Source organism: Crotalus tigris, unplaced genomic scaffold (genome assembly GCF_016545835.1).
Source record: "Crotalus tigris isolate CLP2741 ecotype Arizona unplaced genomic scaffold, ASM1654583v1 scf7180000024391.5723578, whole genome shotgun sequence".
In the NCBI taxonomy this organism is placed as follows: domain Eukaryota; kingdom Metazoa; phylum Chordata; class Lepidosauria; order Squamata; family Viperidae; genus Crotalus; species Crotalus tigris.
Genome location: NW_024100561.1, coordinates 649611 through 668299, shown reverse-complemented (window position 1 = coordinate 668299; position 18689 = coordinate 649611). Strand labels below are relative to the sequence as shown.

Here is an 18689-nt window from a genome sequence, read left to right as displayed (position 1 = left end):
AGTTAGAGAAAGTTTAAAGGACCCAGCTAAAGAAGCCATTAGAAGTCTAACATTGAGTCGGGGACACTTTACTGTGCGTGACTATCTCTCTTTACTGCATGATGAATTTGGATTTGCTGAGATGGTCTCTAGTTTATTGTTTCGGTTGAAACATATGTATCAGAAGAGGGGTAAGAAGCTGTCTGAATATATAAGGTGCCTGAATAGATTATTATATCAGGTTGTGGAAAGGGGGGATTAGACCCAACTGAGGTGGAACAAGCCAGGGTAGAGCAACTCTCCTGGGGTGCTTTAGCTTTGGACCCTGTTTGGAATCAAATAAAGGTCGAAGCTAGAGGAGTGTTTGGGGGTATCACGAGCTTATAAGGAGAGTTTGGGCGACCGAGGTAGTAGAGGAGGCTAAGGAGGTGATGGCTGAGTTGCCGGCAGGACAACACTTAGGCCCAGGAGTGGAAAAGGTTAGGGAGGATGACGATCAGTTAACAACGATGCAAGCTCAGATACTGGACTTAACTAAAATAATGGCTTCCTGGACAGTAATGGGTGGCCCGCCCCCGAACAGAGGTCGGGTTTGGCAGACTGATGGGGGGATGGATCCGTCCGCTCTAGCTAATAATTCAATGAGACCAGTGGTTTGTTACAATTGTGGAGGTGTGGGGCATTATAGGCGTTCATGTATGAAACCGTACAGAAGATCAGGGAATCCAATTCAGTCGGGAAACTGTCAAGGGCCCCAGTGAGGGAGCTAGCTGGGTGCCCGGTGATATCTGTCAGCCCCAACAAGAGAGGATTCCCTTGGAAACCCTCACTGAAGATGGGAGTGATGGGAGTACCTCCTTTAGCGAGAAATCTCTGTCCCTTTGAGCAACAAGGCTCCAGAGACAGCCTTTGTCGTTAAACCAGACACTGGGTTTCCCACTATTGGGGCTCCCCAGTATTTGGTGGGCCCTTCTCCAATGGTGTCAGTGCAAGTGGAAGGTATTTACACTAAGGCCCTTTTGGATTTGGGTGCGCAAGTTACATTACTATATAGGGATTTTTATGATAGATATCTGATGTATATGCCTATACAGGAATTGGGTGACCTGAAGATCTGTGGTATCAGGACTGAAAAATTCCCATATAATAGATATTTACCCATATAGTTGACGTTTGGGCCTTCTATTGCTGGGTATACAGAGACTTTTGATACTCTGGCTGTTTTGTGCACCCGCCCTTCAGGAGTTAGTCAGGGTTCGTTGATTGTGGGGATGAACACAAGCTTGGTTAGGCGTTTGCTCACCCCAGTTGTCCCCTTTGGACATGACCCAATCACAAGGGATGTTCACCCTGCGCTACAGACAGTATGCCGGCATCTGGCGTGGGAGCATCAAGCCCCTGCAGAGAGCATGGGGCAATTATGGAAGTTGGACAGAGAGAAGAGGATAATACAACCAGGGGAAATGGTGTGTTTGAGGGCTTCCGTTAGATTAGATTGGGAACAGCCTGGCCCGTATCTTATTCTTGAACCCGGCCCCAAGGGGCAGAGTAGAACTAATTCCAAAGGTAGTCTCCACGTGGGTTTTATGGCAGGCAAAAGGGTGGATCTTGGTTGGGGTCCAGAATATCACAAGCCTCCCTGTACAGCTGAGGGATCGAATGTTGTTGGGGCAAGTGAGCCCAGCTACCCCAATTGGGTCTCTGGATGATAGGGGATAGACTGAGGGGGAGTTTTCGATGGATCAGTTCTATCCCAAGAATACACAGCTTTCTCCTGAGTGGTGAGAGATCAGCTTTGGAAGTGGAAATATCTATTTTCGAGAGATGAGGGCTGTGCTAGGAGTGCCCAGCATGTAATCCGACTGAAGGAGGATAAGCCCTTCAGGAGAGATCTCAGTGGATTCCTTAAGCGATCTGGATGATGTTAGAGAGCATCTAGCCGAGCTGAAAAAGACTGGGGTCATTAGGAAATCCCGAAGTCCTTATGCTTCCCCTGTAGTGGTGGTCTGGAAGAAGAACGGGTCTCTGAGAATGGGTATAGACTATCACAGTCTTAACTGGAGGACTATCTCCGATCAGTATACAACTCCTTGTATAGAGGATGCTCTGCAGTGTTTGTTAGGGGCAAAGTGGTTTAATGTACTGGATTTAAGGAGTGGCTACTATCAGATCCCCATGCACCCAGAGGATAGGGAGAAAACTGCTTTCATCTGCCCAGTGGGATTTTAAGAGTTTAATCGAATGCCTCAAGGACTGTCAGGGGCTCCGGCGACTTTTCAAAGGCTCATGAAAAGGACAGTGGGGGACATGAACCTGATAGGGGTGTTGGTCTACTTAGATGATATTATTGTCTTTGGCGAGACCCTTGAACAGCGTGAGGAGCGTTTAGAGAAGGTATTGACAAGGCTCCATGAGGAAGGGCTGAAATTGTCACTGGAGAAATGCCAATTCTACCAACCATCTGTCACTTATTTAGATCATGTTTTCTTGGCCAAGGGGGTGGCAACAGACCGCGCCAAGCTTGAGGTAGTTGTTTCTTGGCCCAGGCCCCAGAATGTAGCAGAATTGTGATCATTTTGGGGATTTTATTCATATTATCGGAGGTTTGTGGAAGGATTTGCAAAGATAGCTCGTCTGCTCAATGAGTTGTTAAAGAATGAAGAAGTAGAGGGTGGGTTGTTTGAATCCGGTCCATCAAACTAAGGGACCCAGGAAATCTCGGGAGTCTATTCAGGCAGGATGGACTGAACGGAATGAGCAAGCTTTTGACCAATGGAAGTGGAGACTTATGAACACCCCAGTCCTTGCTTATGCAGATCCTAATCAACCGTATGAGTTACATGTGGACACTAGTCGGGATGGCCTTGGGGGGGGGATGCTATATCAGGAACATGATCAACAGCTGAAGCCCATAGCATACATCAGCAGCGGCTTAACTCCAGCGGAAAAGAATTATCCCACTCATAAGTTGGAATTTTTGGCACTCAAGGTGGTGGTTGTAGATAAGTGCCAGGGGGTTGATGAACATTGTATACACTGACTGCCATGGCTAGAGGTTGGTCTCTGTTCCTGTAAACCTCTTTGATGACAAGAGCTTGCCACCTCTTCACTCCCACTAAAAAGGACATTCTATCAATGCCCCGAGAGTGCGGCTAAGCATAACTAGAAAGAAAGGGGGGAGGGCTAGGAGAGTCTGGGCTTAGGCAGCCCCTGAGGGGTTATGCTACACATGTAACAGAGCTAAGATTCCATCTGAATTCATTATTGAGTGGATTAATGTGATTTGGATTTGAATTGTCTAACAGAATCAATTAAGAGATTCAATCTGACGCATGTGTGTCTACATGCTGAAAAGTCCATCAGATCTTCAAACTGACAGAAACACCTGATATTATTCCAAAATTCAATTTGAAGACGTGATCCAAACTAATTATCTTGTAATTGAACTTATGAAGTAAAACATTACACTGCTTTATGGTTTCTCAAACCCAAGAAGCATCAACTCTTCTTAAACCTATTGCAAATGACCTAAACCTATTGCACAGACTTTTTCTGGAAAGGCAGCCATTTGTAAAGTTTTCTTTCCTCTCTCAAACTGGAGGGGTTTCTAATTATTCATTTTCAGCAAAGTTGGGCCCACTTATACTCTCCACATGTTGATAAATGACAGGTTTCAGCACCCTCATCTGTGATTTGATTCTCATCTTTTTGTTCTGATTTTATTTCATTATTGACATTAGAACTATCTTTAAAAAGGACTAACAAGGAATAATCACTTCATTGCATTTGATATATTGTTTTTAAAATGATTTTTCTCCCTGAAGTGTTATTTTAAAAATGATTGTTTGCATTTTTGTTCTTTTGTTTCTGGGTGTTTGGAGTAAGCAATTACCTCTTCACACAATTCCAATTATTATGCATGCTACCTTAAATCAAAGCGACAAATTTGCAAGAAAAAAACAGGAAGACTATCCCAGCATACACTCATTTACACACACACACACACACACACACACACATAATCAGCATTCATTTCAAGAATTCTCAATTATGTGGCTGCGTTATCATAATTTCTGCACGAGGAAACAGTTCTCTGTATAAGAGGAAATAAGAGGGTTGATCTATTGGCCTTCCATAAGGAGCCCGAATTCAGGATCTGTCTCGTGGCTCCGACAGACACGGTCTGCCTCGATTCGCAACACGTGCCATATGTTAACACGTCAACCTGAAGGGGGATGGGCAGCCCGGTTCTTGGGAGACTTGCAACACATTCCCCCCCCCCTCCGGGCTTCCAATATTTCGAACGAAGGCGGCTGGCAGTTAGCAGCGAACGTTTAAAAACTGAGCCGTTAATACTTTTCTGCAGCAGGTCGAGTGAATCCCCTCTTTAGGAATAAGCGCTGATATAGGATCGCGCAGCCCTGTTTACTCAAAACTAAGCTACCTTCCCGTTCAAAGAACAAGATTAAACTCCCAAACAAAACGCCGCCTTCCTCTTGAAACAACTAACGCGGGAAGGGGTCGTATCCAGACTGTAAAAAGCTCCCAAGACCCAAGCTCAGTTTGAAAGCGTCCGCAAAGGCAAGGAGGTGGGCTATCTTCCTCGTATCAGCTTCCCTTCTTCCCCAGCGCGCCCTCCCGCCATAAACTTCCCTCAGGAGACAGCACAAGCAGAAGTGGCGGAAGGAGAGCGGAGTGAAAGGACAGCGGGGAGTAGCAGCTATACCGGCGGGAGGATGTCCAGCGCGGGTTTCTGCTTTGACTTTGGGCGGCGAAGACATTGTTTGCTCTGGAGCCGCCTCCGTCGTCGCCGCCGCCGCCAACAGGGCAATCGCGAGTCCAGTACGGAAGACAGACAGGTTTGCTGACTTCAAGGCAAGACACTCCTCCTCCGTGTAGCTTCACTTGTCAACGTGGCTACTCCCCGTCGCTGCGCTGCGCATGGCTCTGTCGTCAGAGCTTGGGGTAAAGCAAGAGGAGGTGGAGGAACTTTACTCCTTCCTCTTCCTGCGCTTCTCGCAGCCAATGTGTGAGGTTGCCAGTGGAGTTTCCTTTAAAAACAAAAACAAAAAACATCGCGTTCAAATAAACCCAGATTCTACACAAAATCCCAGATCACAAAAAGCACAATGTCAGTTTTAAGCTAAATTATTTTTACCTAGTGTCAGAGTTGCCCAGTGGACTTCCTAGGAAGATTTCGCTCTCAAATAAACATTCTTCACAAAACACACAGATTACAAAAAAAAAAAAAAAGTTTTTAAGCTAAATCATTTTACCCATGGAATGCATATATTTTAGTATGGTGTATCAAAAACTTTAGATTTCATTGGGTTTTAAAGTTAGAAACCAGACAGGAACTCCAAAAACCCAATTCTGTTTTTTTTAAAAAAAAAAACCCAGCACCGGCAACTGCAAATATATAGGAGGCTTGGGAGATTGAGGGTCTTTTACTAAACTGGCTGAATTGTGAAAGAAAGAGTACGTAAAAAATGGGAGTGGAGAATCTCGGGCAATTAAAATAATCAACAGCTGTTCGTAGTAGGCGCTTATACGGTATGTAAGAGCCTCCCAGTTCGACGAAAGAGTATCTCATGCTGAGAAGAGAGAAAGCTGCTGAGTTTATATCCTAGTATTTTAATACCCCTTCCTTGAAGTGTTTTCCGGAATAGAAAGGTGGACTGAACAGGCTATTTCTTTAAGGGAGCTTTTCTTTGTATTTAATGCAATTCCATCTCTAAAAGGAAAAATAACTTTCCAGCGTAAGTTGTTCACCGGCTTCATGGAAAGCACCTTCAGTTCTGAAGAGCCTTGTGACGTTTAAATTGTGTGAAGAGTTCCTGCACCTTGCTTTGAAAGTACAGGTAATCCTCAATTTACAAGAGTTCATTTAGTGACTGTTCAAAGTTATAGTGGCACTGAAAAAGTGACCTATGACCGTTTTTTACACTTGGCAACTGGTTGATATTTATGATAATTACCGTGTCCTGGGGTCATCTGATCAGTTTTTGTCACCAGACAAACCATAGGAAAGCCAGATTCACTTAACCATGTTGCTAACTGGCAAGATAGGTCATTAAATGGGGCAAAACTCAGTTTAAAATGTCTCACTTAGCAACATAAATTTTGGGCTCAATTGTCATATGTTGACTATCTATATTTACCATTTTGATAATAAAACCAGTTTGTAGTTGGTTTTGCTTTGGTAGGGCTTATGAACCACAATGAATTCCTCTCAATATCCCTAGCAAATGTTAACACAACCAGCATGGTGCTAGAAACATTTATCTTTGCTAGCCAGACCCTGAATGGTGCAGATACCTGGAAGGCAGTAGCTGGGATTTTTCAAACTTGCACAACAAATAAAACCTAGAATTCATAAAAGACACTATGCCTATCTATCAGAAATGTAGGAAACTGTTTAGTAATAGCATCCATCTCCGCTGGTCAGCTGCTTTCTTTCTCTAATATTCTTTCTATTGGCATAAAGAGGATATCTAGGAAAAACAAACTGGATCTGTTTAATTGTTATCCCTTTTAATGCCTGCATTTATAATATCTGCTTTGCTAAATTTTTATTTGAAAAATGGGATTTATTGAAGAAAAATAATTTAAAATTTTTAGAAAACATACATAAGGACAAGAAGCTTCTTTCTAGTCTCATATACTAGTAAACTAAAAGATTGGTTTTTTATTAAGTTATTTAAAAAACTGAAGCAACCACAAAAAGAAAATTCAGAAACACTTTAAAATTTGTAAGTATAACTATATACATCTTTAAGAGAAGGTACTGGCCAAGAAAAGATGAATTGTTTTGTTTACCCAGTATTTTTAACAGTGATAGATGCAAGAATACTTAGTGGTACTTGTTGTATCCTGAGCCTGCAAAGGCAGGCTCGGGACGTTGCAACAGTCCCGGGCAGTTGCAAGCTGCCTGGGACCAGACTGGCTGGCGCCGGCACTCGCGCGCATGCGTGAAGTGCGAAGCGCGCCAAATGTTGTCGTTTGGCCCGGGGATTGCCTTTAAGGAAGCAAAGAGGCTTGTGTGCCTTGGCGTTGTAACGGGGCTACTGAACAACAATAAAGAGGCTCCTGAAACTACCAAAGGCTTCGTGACGTTATTGCCATTCGCTGAGGACTCAACACTGGCGACGAGGGTGGGATGCCTTACAATTTACTCCAACAATTGTAAGCTTACCCTGGAGTCCTGAAGCAGCAGGAAACGGCGTTAAACTCAACAACTGCCTGCCAATACAGCAAGCGTTGGAGGTAAGCTGGCTGATAGACCCTTCCTGTACTACTGGAAAATGGCAAAGATAGGAAGACTTTCCGAGTTCGATGTTACGCATCCGGAAAGATGGGAGTCTTATGTGGCCAGAGTAGAGAATTGTCTCAAGGTAAATCAAGTGAGAGAAGATGGCTTAAAGGCCGCCACCCTGCTGTGTGTTTGTGGTCAAGATGCATTTGAGATCGCTGAAAATCTAGCAGCACTTGCACCTCTAGAATCAGTTACCTACACAGATTTAAAAAAATTGCTAAAGGAACATTTCCAGCCCAAGTTGTCTGTCATTGCTTGGCGCCATACTTTTGAACAGAGGGATCAACGGGCTGGTGAATCAACTAAAGAGTACATTGCTGCATTGAGAAGAGCAGCTAAGCCTTGTGAGTTTAAAGACTTAGAAGAAAGGCTGAGAGACAGATTTGTATGTGGACTGAGACACAGAGACTTGCAACAGAGACTTTTTGCCAAAGAAGACTTATCATTCCAAGATGCCTTGAGAGAGGTTACTGCAGAAGAGGCAGCAAGTGAGGCAATCAAGAATATGAGGCCTATCAGAAGTACTCCAGAAGCTGTGTCCGTGCACCAGGAGGGAGTCCGAGGGAGCTCGGAAGAGGATCCTGATGAAGAAGTAGAGTGTCTCTACCCAACAAAAGAAGGAAAGCAGGAGGAAGGCAAAGAAAAGTCTTCAGCTGTCCCCAAGTGCTTCGGGTGTGGAGGTCGCCACAAGAGGACCGACTGCAGGTTTCGCTCTGCTATCTGTAGAGCATGTGGAAAACAAGGCCACATTGCAGCTGTGTGTCTGGGCCGTCAGAAGGTACAACCCCGAGAAGAATTGCGCCTGAAAGGTACCAGGGTCCCCAGCCAAAACAGGGTGGGGTTCTGTGCTTCACGAAGAAGCATTTATAGGACAGGCACACACAAGCCTATCAAGAAGAAACTGTCATTTAAGGTGAAGTTGCAAGGAGTTCCATTGGTCATGGAACTAGACACTGGGTCTGCACTTTCAATCATTTCCATACACACATTCAGAAAGATTTGTTCTGGTAGTGGATTTCAGGCCAAGCTTAGGCCTTCTGATATAGTGTTAACAGACTTTCAAAACTCCAGAGTGTGTGTTAAGGGGGAGGCCACCCTTAACGTACAGTATAAGGATTTTGAAGGTCCATTAGATGTATTGATAGTGGGGGGTGAGCGTACGAATCTCATAGGACTCAATTGGTTTGAGGCCTTGGGAATACATGTTACAGGGCTCAATAGCTTGCAAACAGTAGATCTACAGGAAATCTGCAAAGAATTTGCAGATGTTTTCAGCCCACAGCTGGGCACATACAAAGGGCCCCCTGTGTCCTTAAAACTAGACCCCACTGTCACTCCTATCAGAGTAAAAGCAAGAAGGGTTCCTTTTGCTTTAAAAGGGAAAATTGATGCTGAATTGGACAAATTGATTCAGCAAGGAGTCTTAGAACCTGTTGATTCCAGTCCTTGGGAGACCCCCCATAGTCACGCCTCTTAAGGCTAATGGGGACATTCGCATCTGTGCAGATTACAAATGCACTCTAAATAAGGCATTGCAATAACATGCCTATCCTGTACCTGTAGTCAGTCATATTCTGGACTCCCTCAAGGGGGGGGCGTGTTTTTGCAAAGCTTGACCTAGCTCAGGCTTATCAACAGTTGCCTGTTGATGAAGCTGCTGCTGTGGCACAAACCATTGTAACCCACAGGGGGGCATTCAAAGTAAAAAGGCTACAGTTTGGAGTAAATGTGGCTCCTGGAATTTTCCAAAGCATAATGGAAAATACACTGAGGGGTATACCAGGGGTTTGCCCCTATTTTGATGATGTCTTAATTGCTGGAGATTCCACTCAAAATTTAGCTGAGAGATTGAGGGCTGTTCTGCTGCGGTTCCGGAAAATGGGCCTCAAACTCAAGAAGGACAAATGTAAAATTGGGGTGCCTTCTACAGATTTTCTGGGATTCAAAATTGATGCCAATGGAATTCATCCTGCTGAGTCCAAATTAAAGGCTATCATGCATGCTCCTAGGCCTAAGTCCAAGGCCAAACTACAAGCTTTTCTGGGCCTTTTGAATTTCTATAATTCATTCATTCCTAACAAGGCTAATGTAGCTGAACCACTTCATAGGCTTCTGGACAAACAGGCAGTCTGGCAGTGATCACAAACACATGAAGCAAGCTTCAATGAGGTTAAGGCCTTACTCACATCTAACAATGTGCTTGCACATTTTAATGAAACTCTTCCTGTGTGCATCGCTTGTGATGCTTCTCCTTATGGGGTGGGAGCAGTACTCAGCCACCTTAGGCCGGATGGAACTCAGGTTCCTGTTGCATATTACTCCAGAACCTGCTGAGCAAAACTACGCCCAGATAGACAGGGAGGCTTTAGCTCAGTGGTTCTCAACCTTTCTAATGCCGCGACCCCATAATACAGTTCCCCATGTTGTGGTGACCCCCAACCACTTATACATCACCGGGTACCAGGGGCGTGGCCAAAGAAAAGGGGGAAAAATGGCGGACAGCCTTGTTTGGCGACCCCCATGAAATGGTCGTTCGACCCCAAATGGGGTCCCGACCCACAGGTTGAGAACCACTGCTTTAGCTGTTGTTGCTTGAATTAAAAAATTCCATGATTTTTTGTATGGCAGACATTTCACAGTCTTTACTGACCATAAGCCTTTGTTGGGGCTGTTTACCACAAACAAACAAACTCCCCATATCATCTCCCCCAGAATGCTGCGATGGTCAATCTTTCTGTCAGCCTATGATTTTTCTCTAATTCACAAACCTGGGAAAGAAATGGGCCATGCTGATGGCCTCAAGAGATTACCCCTGCAAGTAGTAGAGGCTGATCCTGCCCCTGCCATCAACATCCTTTCAATTCAGGCATTGCCTGAATCACCGTTAAATGCCAGGGATGTGGCTGCTGAATCTGCCACAGATCTCACACTCTCCCGTGTCTTATCTTGGGTTTTGTCTGGATGGCCAGAGAGTTGTCCTGGCACTGAGTTTCAGAGTTTCTGGCTTAAGAGGAACGAGTTATCCACTTTCCAGGGTTGTCTGCTGTGAGGCAGCAGAGTTGTCATTCCTACCTCAATGAGGTCTAGGGTCTTAGGTTCCCTTCACGAGAGTCATCCTGGCATTGTACGCATGAAGGCGCTTGCGCATAGCCGTTTGTGGTGGCCTGGGTTAGACAAGGAAATTGAAGCTAAGGTGCACGCATGCCACCTTTGTCAACGCTCACGCCCAGAAATGCCCCAGGCTCCTGTGCATAGATGGGAGGAAACACAGTCTCCATGGTCTAGGGTGCACATCGATTATGCTGGGCCCTTTCAGGGTCAATTCTTCTTGGTCCTGGTTGATCGCCATTCAAAATGGCTTGAGGTTGTACCTGTCTCTTCCACCACCACTGCAAAGACTATTCAAGTACTGAGAGGGATTTTTGCTGCACATGGGCTTCCGGGTGTTTTGGTGTCTGACAATGGCCCTCAATTCACTTCTTCCGAATTCCAAGCTTTCTTACAGGCCAACATGATTCGTCATGCCACCTCTGCACCCTTCCACCCTTCCACTAACGGTATGGCTGAATGGATGGTCCGCATCACCAAGGATGCTTTAAAGAGACTGACATATGGGGACTGGCATCACAGGTTGGCAGACTTTCTACTTGCTTACCGCACCACACCTTCAACTTCTACTGGGAAAAGTCCGGCTGAACTTCGCTGGGGGCGCAAACTGACTACTAAGCTTGACCGGTTGCATCTGGACAGACTGCCTTCTAAGTTTACACAACCCAGGGCACCAAGGCAATTGCTAGTGGGTGCCCCAGTATGGACCCGTAATTACGGGCCAGGTCACTTGTGGGTCCCTGCTATAGTATGCAAGGTTACAGGTCCCTTGTCTTACGAGGTTTCCCTGGATGACGGTCGTATCCTGCAACGGCATATCGATCAGCTGCGTACGAGAATGGACTCACCTCCAGAGACTTCTGGGTCTTTTCCGGGGGGGAGGGGGACCTCTATGGGCAAAGGGAAGGGTGTGGGCAGCAGTCAGACACCAACAGAGAGGCCAACGATGGCCTATTTCAAGATTCCGCGAGTGCTCTGAACAGGAATTCGTGGGAACCAGCTAGAACACAGGCACCAGTGCCTACTCCAGCCAGGGAGTCACCCCAGGGGCATAATCATTACACACCAGCACCATTCAGCACTCCGGTCAGGGAGAATAACCGGGAGCATCCTAATAACTCACACATTGCAAGAGAGCTGGCACACACTCCGTCTAGTTGGCCCAACACTGCCACTGTTCCCAGGAAGGGGCATTCACATAGGGAGGTGGTCAGAGGGCCGAATCCCAATTCTGACACCTCCGGCATAACAGAGGGGGCAACTGAGTTTTGGGACAGTACTGAGATCCCAGACAGCCCTGCTATGGAACTGGGGAGTGGAGGAAGGCAGCCTCATGATAGGTCTAGGGTAGACCTGGGAGGTTCTACAGAGTTGCCCAACAGTAGCAGCCTTCTAGAAGGGCCAGAGTGCCTGCAGCTAGGCAGGTCAACCAGGTTATGGAGAGAACAAAGTCCTGGCCTGATGAGCCCGGTGGGCAAGCAAGCAGGCCAGGCAACGGGGCACGGTCCATGGGGACCACCAGGGTCAAAGAAAGGGGGCGAACACATAGCACCCCCTGGACAAGATGTGCTTGGAGGTTCTCAGGGAATTCGGAGATCACATTGAGCTAAAAGATCTCCTAAATATCTTGAAGATTTTGTAACTCTGCTGGCAAAGCAGAAACAGTAAGAGGGTATTCCTGTGAAAGGTTGGAAATAAGAAACACTGGAAAATGAAGCCCAAAAGTACAGTTTGGTATGAAGGAGCTAGTGGGCTCCCACGCTCGTGTTGAGGTCGCGTGTAACTATTCATGTAGTTGTAGTTTTAGCCGGAGGGGAAGGGGTGTTGTGTCCTGAGCTTGCAAAGGCAGGCTCGGGACGTTGCAACAGTCCCGGGCAGTTGCAAGCTGCCCGGGACCAGACTGGCTGGCGCCGGCACTCGCACACATGCGTGAAGTGCGAAGCGCGCCAAATGTTGCCGTTTGGCCCGGTGATTGCCTTTAAGAGAAGCAGAGAGGCTTGTGTGCCTCGGCGTTGTAACGGGGCTACTGAACAACAATAAAGAGGCTCCTGAAACTACCAAAGGCTTCGTGACGTTATTGCCATTCGCTGAGGACTCAACAGTACTAGTCTAGTTGTTCCTGTTCTCACTACTGGTAGGTACAACCTATATAATAGATAAGAACAAAGGTACTGTCCCTCATCACTTCAGAAGATCTTGATAAATACTTTGGTATCTTTAAAAACACACATTAAAAGTCTGCTTAAGAGTAAGTACTTTTAACAAGAACATTAATATCAGTTTTGCTAGCCACCCAGTTTTTGGTTAAGATGGACTGGCATGTAAATTCTTTAAAATAAAAAATGAAATAAAAGATTGGTTTTGGGGGGAACTATTTGCTGGTTTTTGCTTGTTTGTAGTCTGTAAATAATTACTGTAGAAGGCAGTGTAATTGGTAACTCTTTGTTTAACCTACTATTGCATCTTAAACTGCTAATGTGATAGGAGCTACAACACTGTACTGGGCAAAAAAAAAAAAAAATGAAGCCAAGATGTCACAGTAACCTGAACTTGTGCAACACTTTTACACTGAAATCGTCCTCTTTACATTTCTAAATCAGATATGATATGCCATGATGCTATACAATTCTGTGACAAAGTATACCACCCTTTGGGATTTTCTGAATTTCTATATGCAGTATGAATTGTGCTTTATATCAAAGTATTCTGAAGAGAATAATAGGCCGTTTATCAATCAGCTGATACATGAGTGGGTAATGCAACAACATAAGGATTGCAGACATGTTAGCAAGTTTAGAAAAGGATATGTAAAGCTATCAAGCATGGATTTCCAAACTTTTGGCTTGCCTAGGCCTCACTGAAGAGGAATTGTCTTGGGCTGCATATACAATATATAATATATATATATTGTATATATATATATATATATATATATATATATATATATATATATATATACACACACACAAATACAATATATATATATATATATATATATTTCTAAAATTTGGATTGCTAGCAAAGAATTAAGGGAGAACTGGAATAGCTATTTCGAACTCTTTAGCTCTTTTCAACCAGACATACCCTTCTGAGATTCGAACCTGGGCTGTCTGCATGTTAGGCAGATGTATTAACCTCTAGGCCACAGGATCTGTCTAGATAACTCCTCCCCTTTTTCTTCCCTCCCTAACACAGCTGGAAAAAGTGAGACAGATCCTGTGGCCTAGAGGTTAATACATCTGCCTAACATGCAGACAGCCCAGGTTCGAATCTCAGAAGGGTATGTCTGGTTGAAAAGAGCTAAAGAGTTCGAAATAGCTATTCCAGTTCTCCCTTAATTCTTTGCTAGCAATCCAAATTTTAGAAATGTATATGATGTCACAGTTGTGACTGCTGCCTGTGGATGGCTCTAGTTTGAGCCGATACAAGGCAAAAGATTTCTCTCTCCCATATTTGGGCAACAGGGTGTAACATACAGCATTATATATATATATGTAGGTCTTTGGTTGTTCGGGTTTTCTCCCGCGTAAAATTGGAAGTATCTTGGCGACGTTTCGACGAAGTCCCATTCGTCATCTTCAGGCTGGTGTTTTCAGCTTCGTGCTTCGAGCAGCAATGTGTGGTCTTAGCTGTTTCTTCCTCAGAAAACACACACACACACACATATATATATATATATATATATTCACCATCATTATTGAATATATATATATATATATATATATATATATATATATATATTCAATAATGATGGTGAAAATGCGACTCCCGGGCATAATTATAAATGGAATGAATAAAGCGCGTTCACCAGGAGAGTTTAAAGTTAAAATACTTTAATTAAAGTATTTTACTATATTAAAAGGTTGCCAAGCTTTCGTTGGGAAAACTCCCCAACATCTTCAGGGCTGAGAGACCGTTTCTAACAAGGTGATTCAAACGGGTTCCATAGACGTCTGCACGTGGTTCCTAGACTGTGCTAGCATTCCCTGCTGAACAGCTGATAGTGGGAGGGGGATTTTACTCTGATTCCCCCTCCCACCTATCAGCTGTTCAGCAGGGAATGCTAGCACAGTCTAAGGTAAAAAAGGGGAGAACTAAGGAAGAACACGGTAACCAGGAGGGACGCGCCCCGATGACTATGCACACACCCCCAGGATTGAGCACTCGGAGTAAGACACGTGCGAGACAGCTGGGCATGACAACGAACAAGAGACGACCCCTCCACCATGCGGAATACCCCCCCACGCTATACCAGACTCGTAACAATTTACGGGATTACCAGGATGATAAACATATTAAAACCGAAAGCATTGAGACCGGAAATATAGGGGACTCTAAAAGTAGCAACCGGACAGAACGGGGCGGAGAAAGGAACTTGGAACGTCCACCACCACCCAAGCCTGAGGGGAGATCGGAACATGAAAGCAACCGAAATAACTGGAATTGCCATTCAGCTAATCTGAGGTTGGGAGAACTGGAGACGGACGAGGATAAAAATACAACTAAGAAGAGAAAAAAAGCGCAGGCCAACTACACACGGCTGAACCAATCAGGCCCCATAACAAGATCAAGGAGCCGAGTGCAAACCTCGGCACGCCTATAAAAAGACCTTCTCATTCTCTGGCACGCCAGCCCTGAAGATGCCGGCAGGTGACGGCGAAAGCTTGGCGCTTTTTAAAACTTTTATAGTTTTAACCCATTAAAAACTTCTTTAGTTTTTATTACCCTAGTGTTCATTTTTATATTTTATATATATGTATGTATATATATATATATATAAAAATAACCAACCTTTTAAAAATATTTTTATTATGATCTGGTGGGGGCACGTTAATAGCTGTCCAGGGCTGCATGCAGCCTGTGGCACGTGGGTTGGACATGCCTGTTGTAAACGTTTTAAAATGGCCAAGTCAAAATCTAGACCCAAATGCCACCAAAATATTGTGACAGGACCTGAAATAATCAGTTCATGCTTGAAAATTCTTGAGTGAAAGCAATTTGCCACAAAGAAATAAGCTGAAATTCCTATATAGTGATATAAAAATCTGATAATAAACTACAGAAGCATTTAATGATAGTTACTGCAGCTAATGATGATGCTATATTATTGACTATAAGGGAGTAATTTTTCATATTTGTGTGTTGCATTTTTTACAAAATGAAACTAGCACCTAATTTGGGTCTTAACTGTTTATTCCATGTCTCACAGATAAGATTTAGTAGCAAAGTTAATCAGAAATCCAGAAAAATCTTAAAGAGATTAATCTTTTTGGACAGATACTATGCTGCTATACAATAAAGTATAGAAATTACCTTCCAAGATCTTAGTTTGCAGAATGCAAGAATAGATGAAAGGAGAAAGCATCATCAGATGAAAGAGGATAGAGTTGATTTGTGATCCCACCTGGTTAATGATTATGGAAGTGGATTTTTTTTGTTTCTCCAGTGTGCTAGTAATTCTATATCTGGTCTTCTATTTTTATTATATTTTTAATTCTGTATACTGCCTTGAATCTTTTTGATTTAGCACCCTTAATAAAAATGATTTTTAGAGGATTTGAAAATATTTAAACATACAAGCAATGAAATAGTTCTTAACAAATATTCTGTTAAAATCTCAAAGATCTTCAAATGTGCTTAAAAACAGGCAAAAAGCATTTCTAAAATAGAGATTTGAGGTTAAGAAGCCCTAAATATCTTGAAGGCAGCATAGTGTCATGGCTGGGTGGGATTAAGTTCATGTACACATTCAACAATGAAAGATTCTGACACTTTGGAACAATCAGTCTAACCTTTTTCACAGATCAAAGGAGGGTTATGCCAACTTGAGTTTCTGGAAGACATGTGGTCTACAAATTATCAAATACATTTTCTTTGTAAGATTTATAAAGGCAATAAACCTGAATGATATATAGTATACTGGCTGAGGAATTCTGTGAGTTGAAGTCCACAAGTCATAAAAGGGCCAAGTTTGAAGACCCCTGATATATAGTTTAAACAGTAAAAGTTATTTTGTACAGTGGAATAAGAATGGCTAAGCGGGTACAACATTTTGAGTCTGAAATAGATTGTTTTGATCATTCTCAATGTTTCAGGTTTGAAACAACTGTTTTGAGTTTGAAATAGGGACAACTATTTAGACATGGGGCATTTTTGAAATGCTTGGGAATAACCATTTTGAAATTTAAAATTGGTTTTGCATTGGAAACATTTTAAACTCTTATATTTAACTTAGCTTACAGGTGAAGGCTTAGTAGTGAATTGTATTTTCTTTTGTTAGAGGAGTTTTCAGAGAGTTACTGCTATTTGGTGGTACCCTGTTGTAGCATAGTTACACAATATTATCCCAAATCTATTTTTGCCTTTATGCAGGGCCTAGGAGAACTTGATAAGGCAGTGAATTCACCTTGGTAATATCAGATGCTGGATGATCTTTTATCTCTTCCACATGACTACAAGTATTCCCTCAGTTTTATGAAAGTACGGTAAGATATCCCTGTCATCTTTGGCTACTCATTTTTCTAAATAAAATCAAAGTTGAAAATTTTCTGAAGCATGGCCAAAGTTAACTGATGTTCTAAGCACACACAACAATGGTGTCCCTTGACCCTTCTGTTGCTTAACTGACAAGACCTTAAGACTCAACGTTTTAAACTTTAGTCCAGTGTTTCTCAACCTTGACAATTTTAAGGCATGTGGACTTCAACTCCCAGAATTCCACAGCCAGCATTGCTGGCTGTGGAATTCTGGGAGTTGAAGTCCACATGCCTTAAAATTGTCAAGGTTGAGAAACACTGCTTTAGTCACTCACCATGCCAAGAAAATTTTTCAAATAATGCAGATTAAATTTGAATGTAGCATATAAAGGCAAGTACAAAAAGGTTGACTAAAGTAAAGTGTGGCAATGAAAAAATTAAGATCATGATGAATAGGGAGGAAATCTTTGGTCCCCCTCCATTCCCTTTGATGCTATAAACAGGTGGTTATTTCACTTAATGGTGAATTTTTACCTACCTGATGGCATGGTAGGTAAAAGCTGCATATTTATTTTCTCTTTCTGTGTGTTTGATGGAATTAGTTTGGGAAAGGCTGATTTTGATCTTCTAAGTGCTTGAAAGGGAACAGTCAGATCCAAAACATGATACTCTGTAATACTGAGACATAATGAACAAATGCATTAATCTTTATTACAGTCAAAGGGCAGAGATAAAAGGTATAACTGAAAACATTTAATAAAAGTAAAATAATGTAGGCAATTGTAATAGTTGAAATAAAAATATGTTACAACTGTTGGAGACCGTTCACTGATGCCTAATTTTCATGGCTGCTATACAGAATTTTGCTATGATCTGAGTTATAAATGGTTTAGAGTCTGAGAAAAGGATGAACACATATGTACTGTCAGATGACAATATCATCTTTTTATCAGTTCCTGGGAACTGATAAAAAAAAGGAAAGATATAAAAGCATCAAGAATATACTCAGTCTTGTTATCTGAAGGGATTATAGTCTTGAAAACTGGTGAAAATGGAAACTGCAGTTACTGAAGCATTAATCCTATAGGAAAAATGGGGTTAAAATTGTTGCAGATCCTTTTCAGTATATCCATTATTCTAAACCTATTATGTTTCCAATAATAAAGAACATTCAGTACAACATTTTACAGTATTTTGTTTTAAATAATAACTTTAATGGGCAATAAGACAATAACTTTTGTTGAAAGAATAAAAAACACCCCCCTTTTTGCCACAATCGGCTGAGTGATAGAGATAGCAAAGGCAGCTTGATATCTCCAACATCAGCTCTTCCTCCTCTGTGCTGGCCATCCCTCAGCTTGTTGAAGATTGTGCTGCTTTCAATGGGTTTAAAGAATTGCACTAGCATTGGCTGTGTAATTTCCATCATAATTCTTTTGAAAGCTCTGTGTTTTGACAAAAAGTACCCTCAGATTGGCTTTTAAACTTGAGGCTGTGTTTCACTAACGGATCCAATATCTGAACTTCTTTGGAAAGTTTATTAAGCAATGTAATCCACTTCTCAAGTTCTGCTATGTCAGGGGTGTCAAACTCAATTTCATTGAGGGCCGCATCAGCATTGCGGTTGCCCGGGGGGGGGCGGGTGTGTGTGGCCAGGATGGGTACAGTCTACTGGGTGGGCATGGATGGAGTGGGTGTGGCCTACTGGGTGGACATGACCAGTTCTACATCGTTCGCATCAAGGGTGCCTGTGGGGGCCTTGGCAGAAGTGGGACAGATCTGAGGTCTCTGACAAAAGGGGGTAGGACCGG

At 43.1% G+C, this 18689-nt stretch overlaps 1 protein-coding gene and 1 long non-coding RNA gene across 2 annotated transcripts in view; one reads left to right on the top strand and one right to left on the bottom strand.

The window, feature by feature from the left end:
• LOC120301760 (death associated protein) overlaps positions 1-4902 on the bottom strand; it is a 49405-nt gene extending 44503 nt beyond the window's left edge. Inside the window, exon 1 of the mRNA XM_039329343.1 lies at positions 4706-4902. Within this exon, the coding sequence (XP_039185277.1) occupies positions 4706-4760 (55 nt within the window). The 5' untranslated portion in view covers positions 4761-4902. The remainder of the gene's footprint in view (positions 1-4705) is intronic.
• A 111-nt stretch (positions 4903-5013) lies between these two features.
• LOC120301761 overlaps positions 5014-18689 on the top strand; it is a 154501-nt gene continuing 140825 nt past the window's right edge. Inside the window, exons 1-2 of the long non-coding RNA XR_005555020.1 lie at positions 5014-5840; positions 16775-16887. This is a non-coding gene — a long non-coding RNA (uncharacterized LOC120301761). The remainder of the gene's footprint in view (positions 5841-16774; positions 16888-18689) is intronic.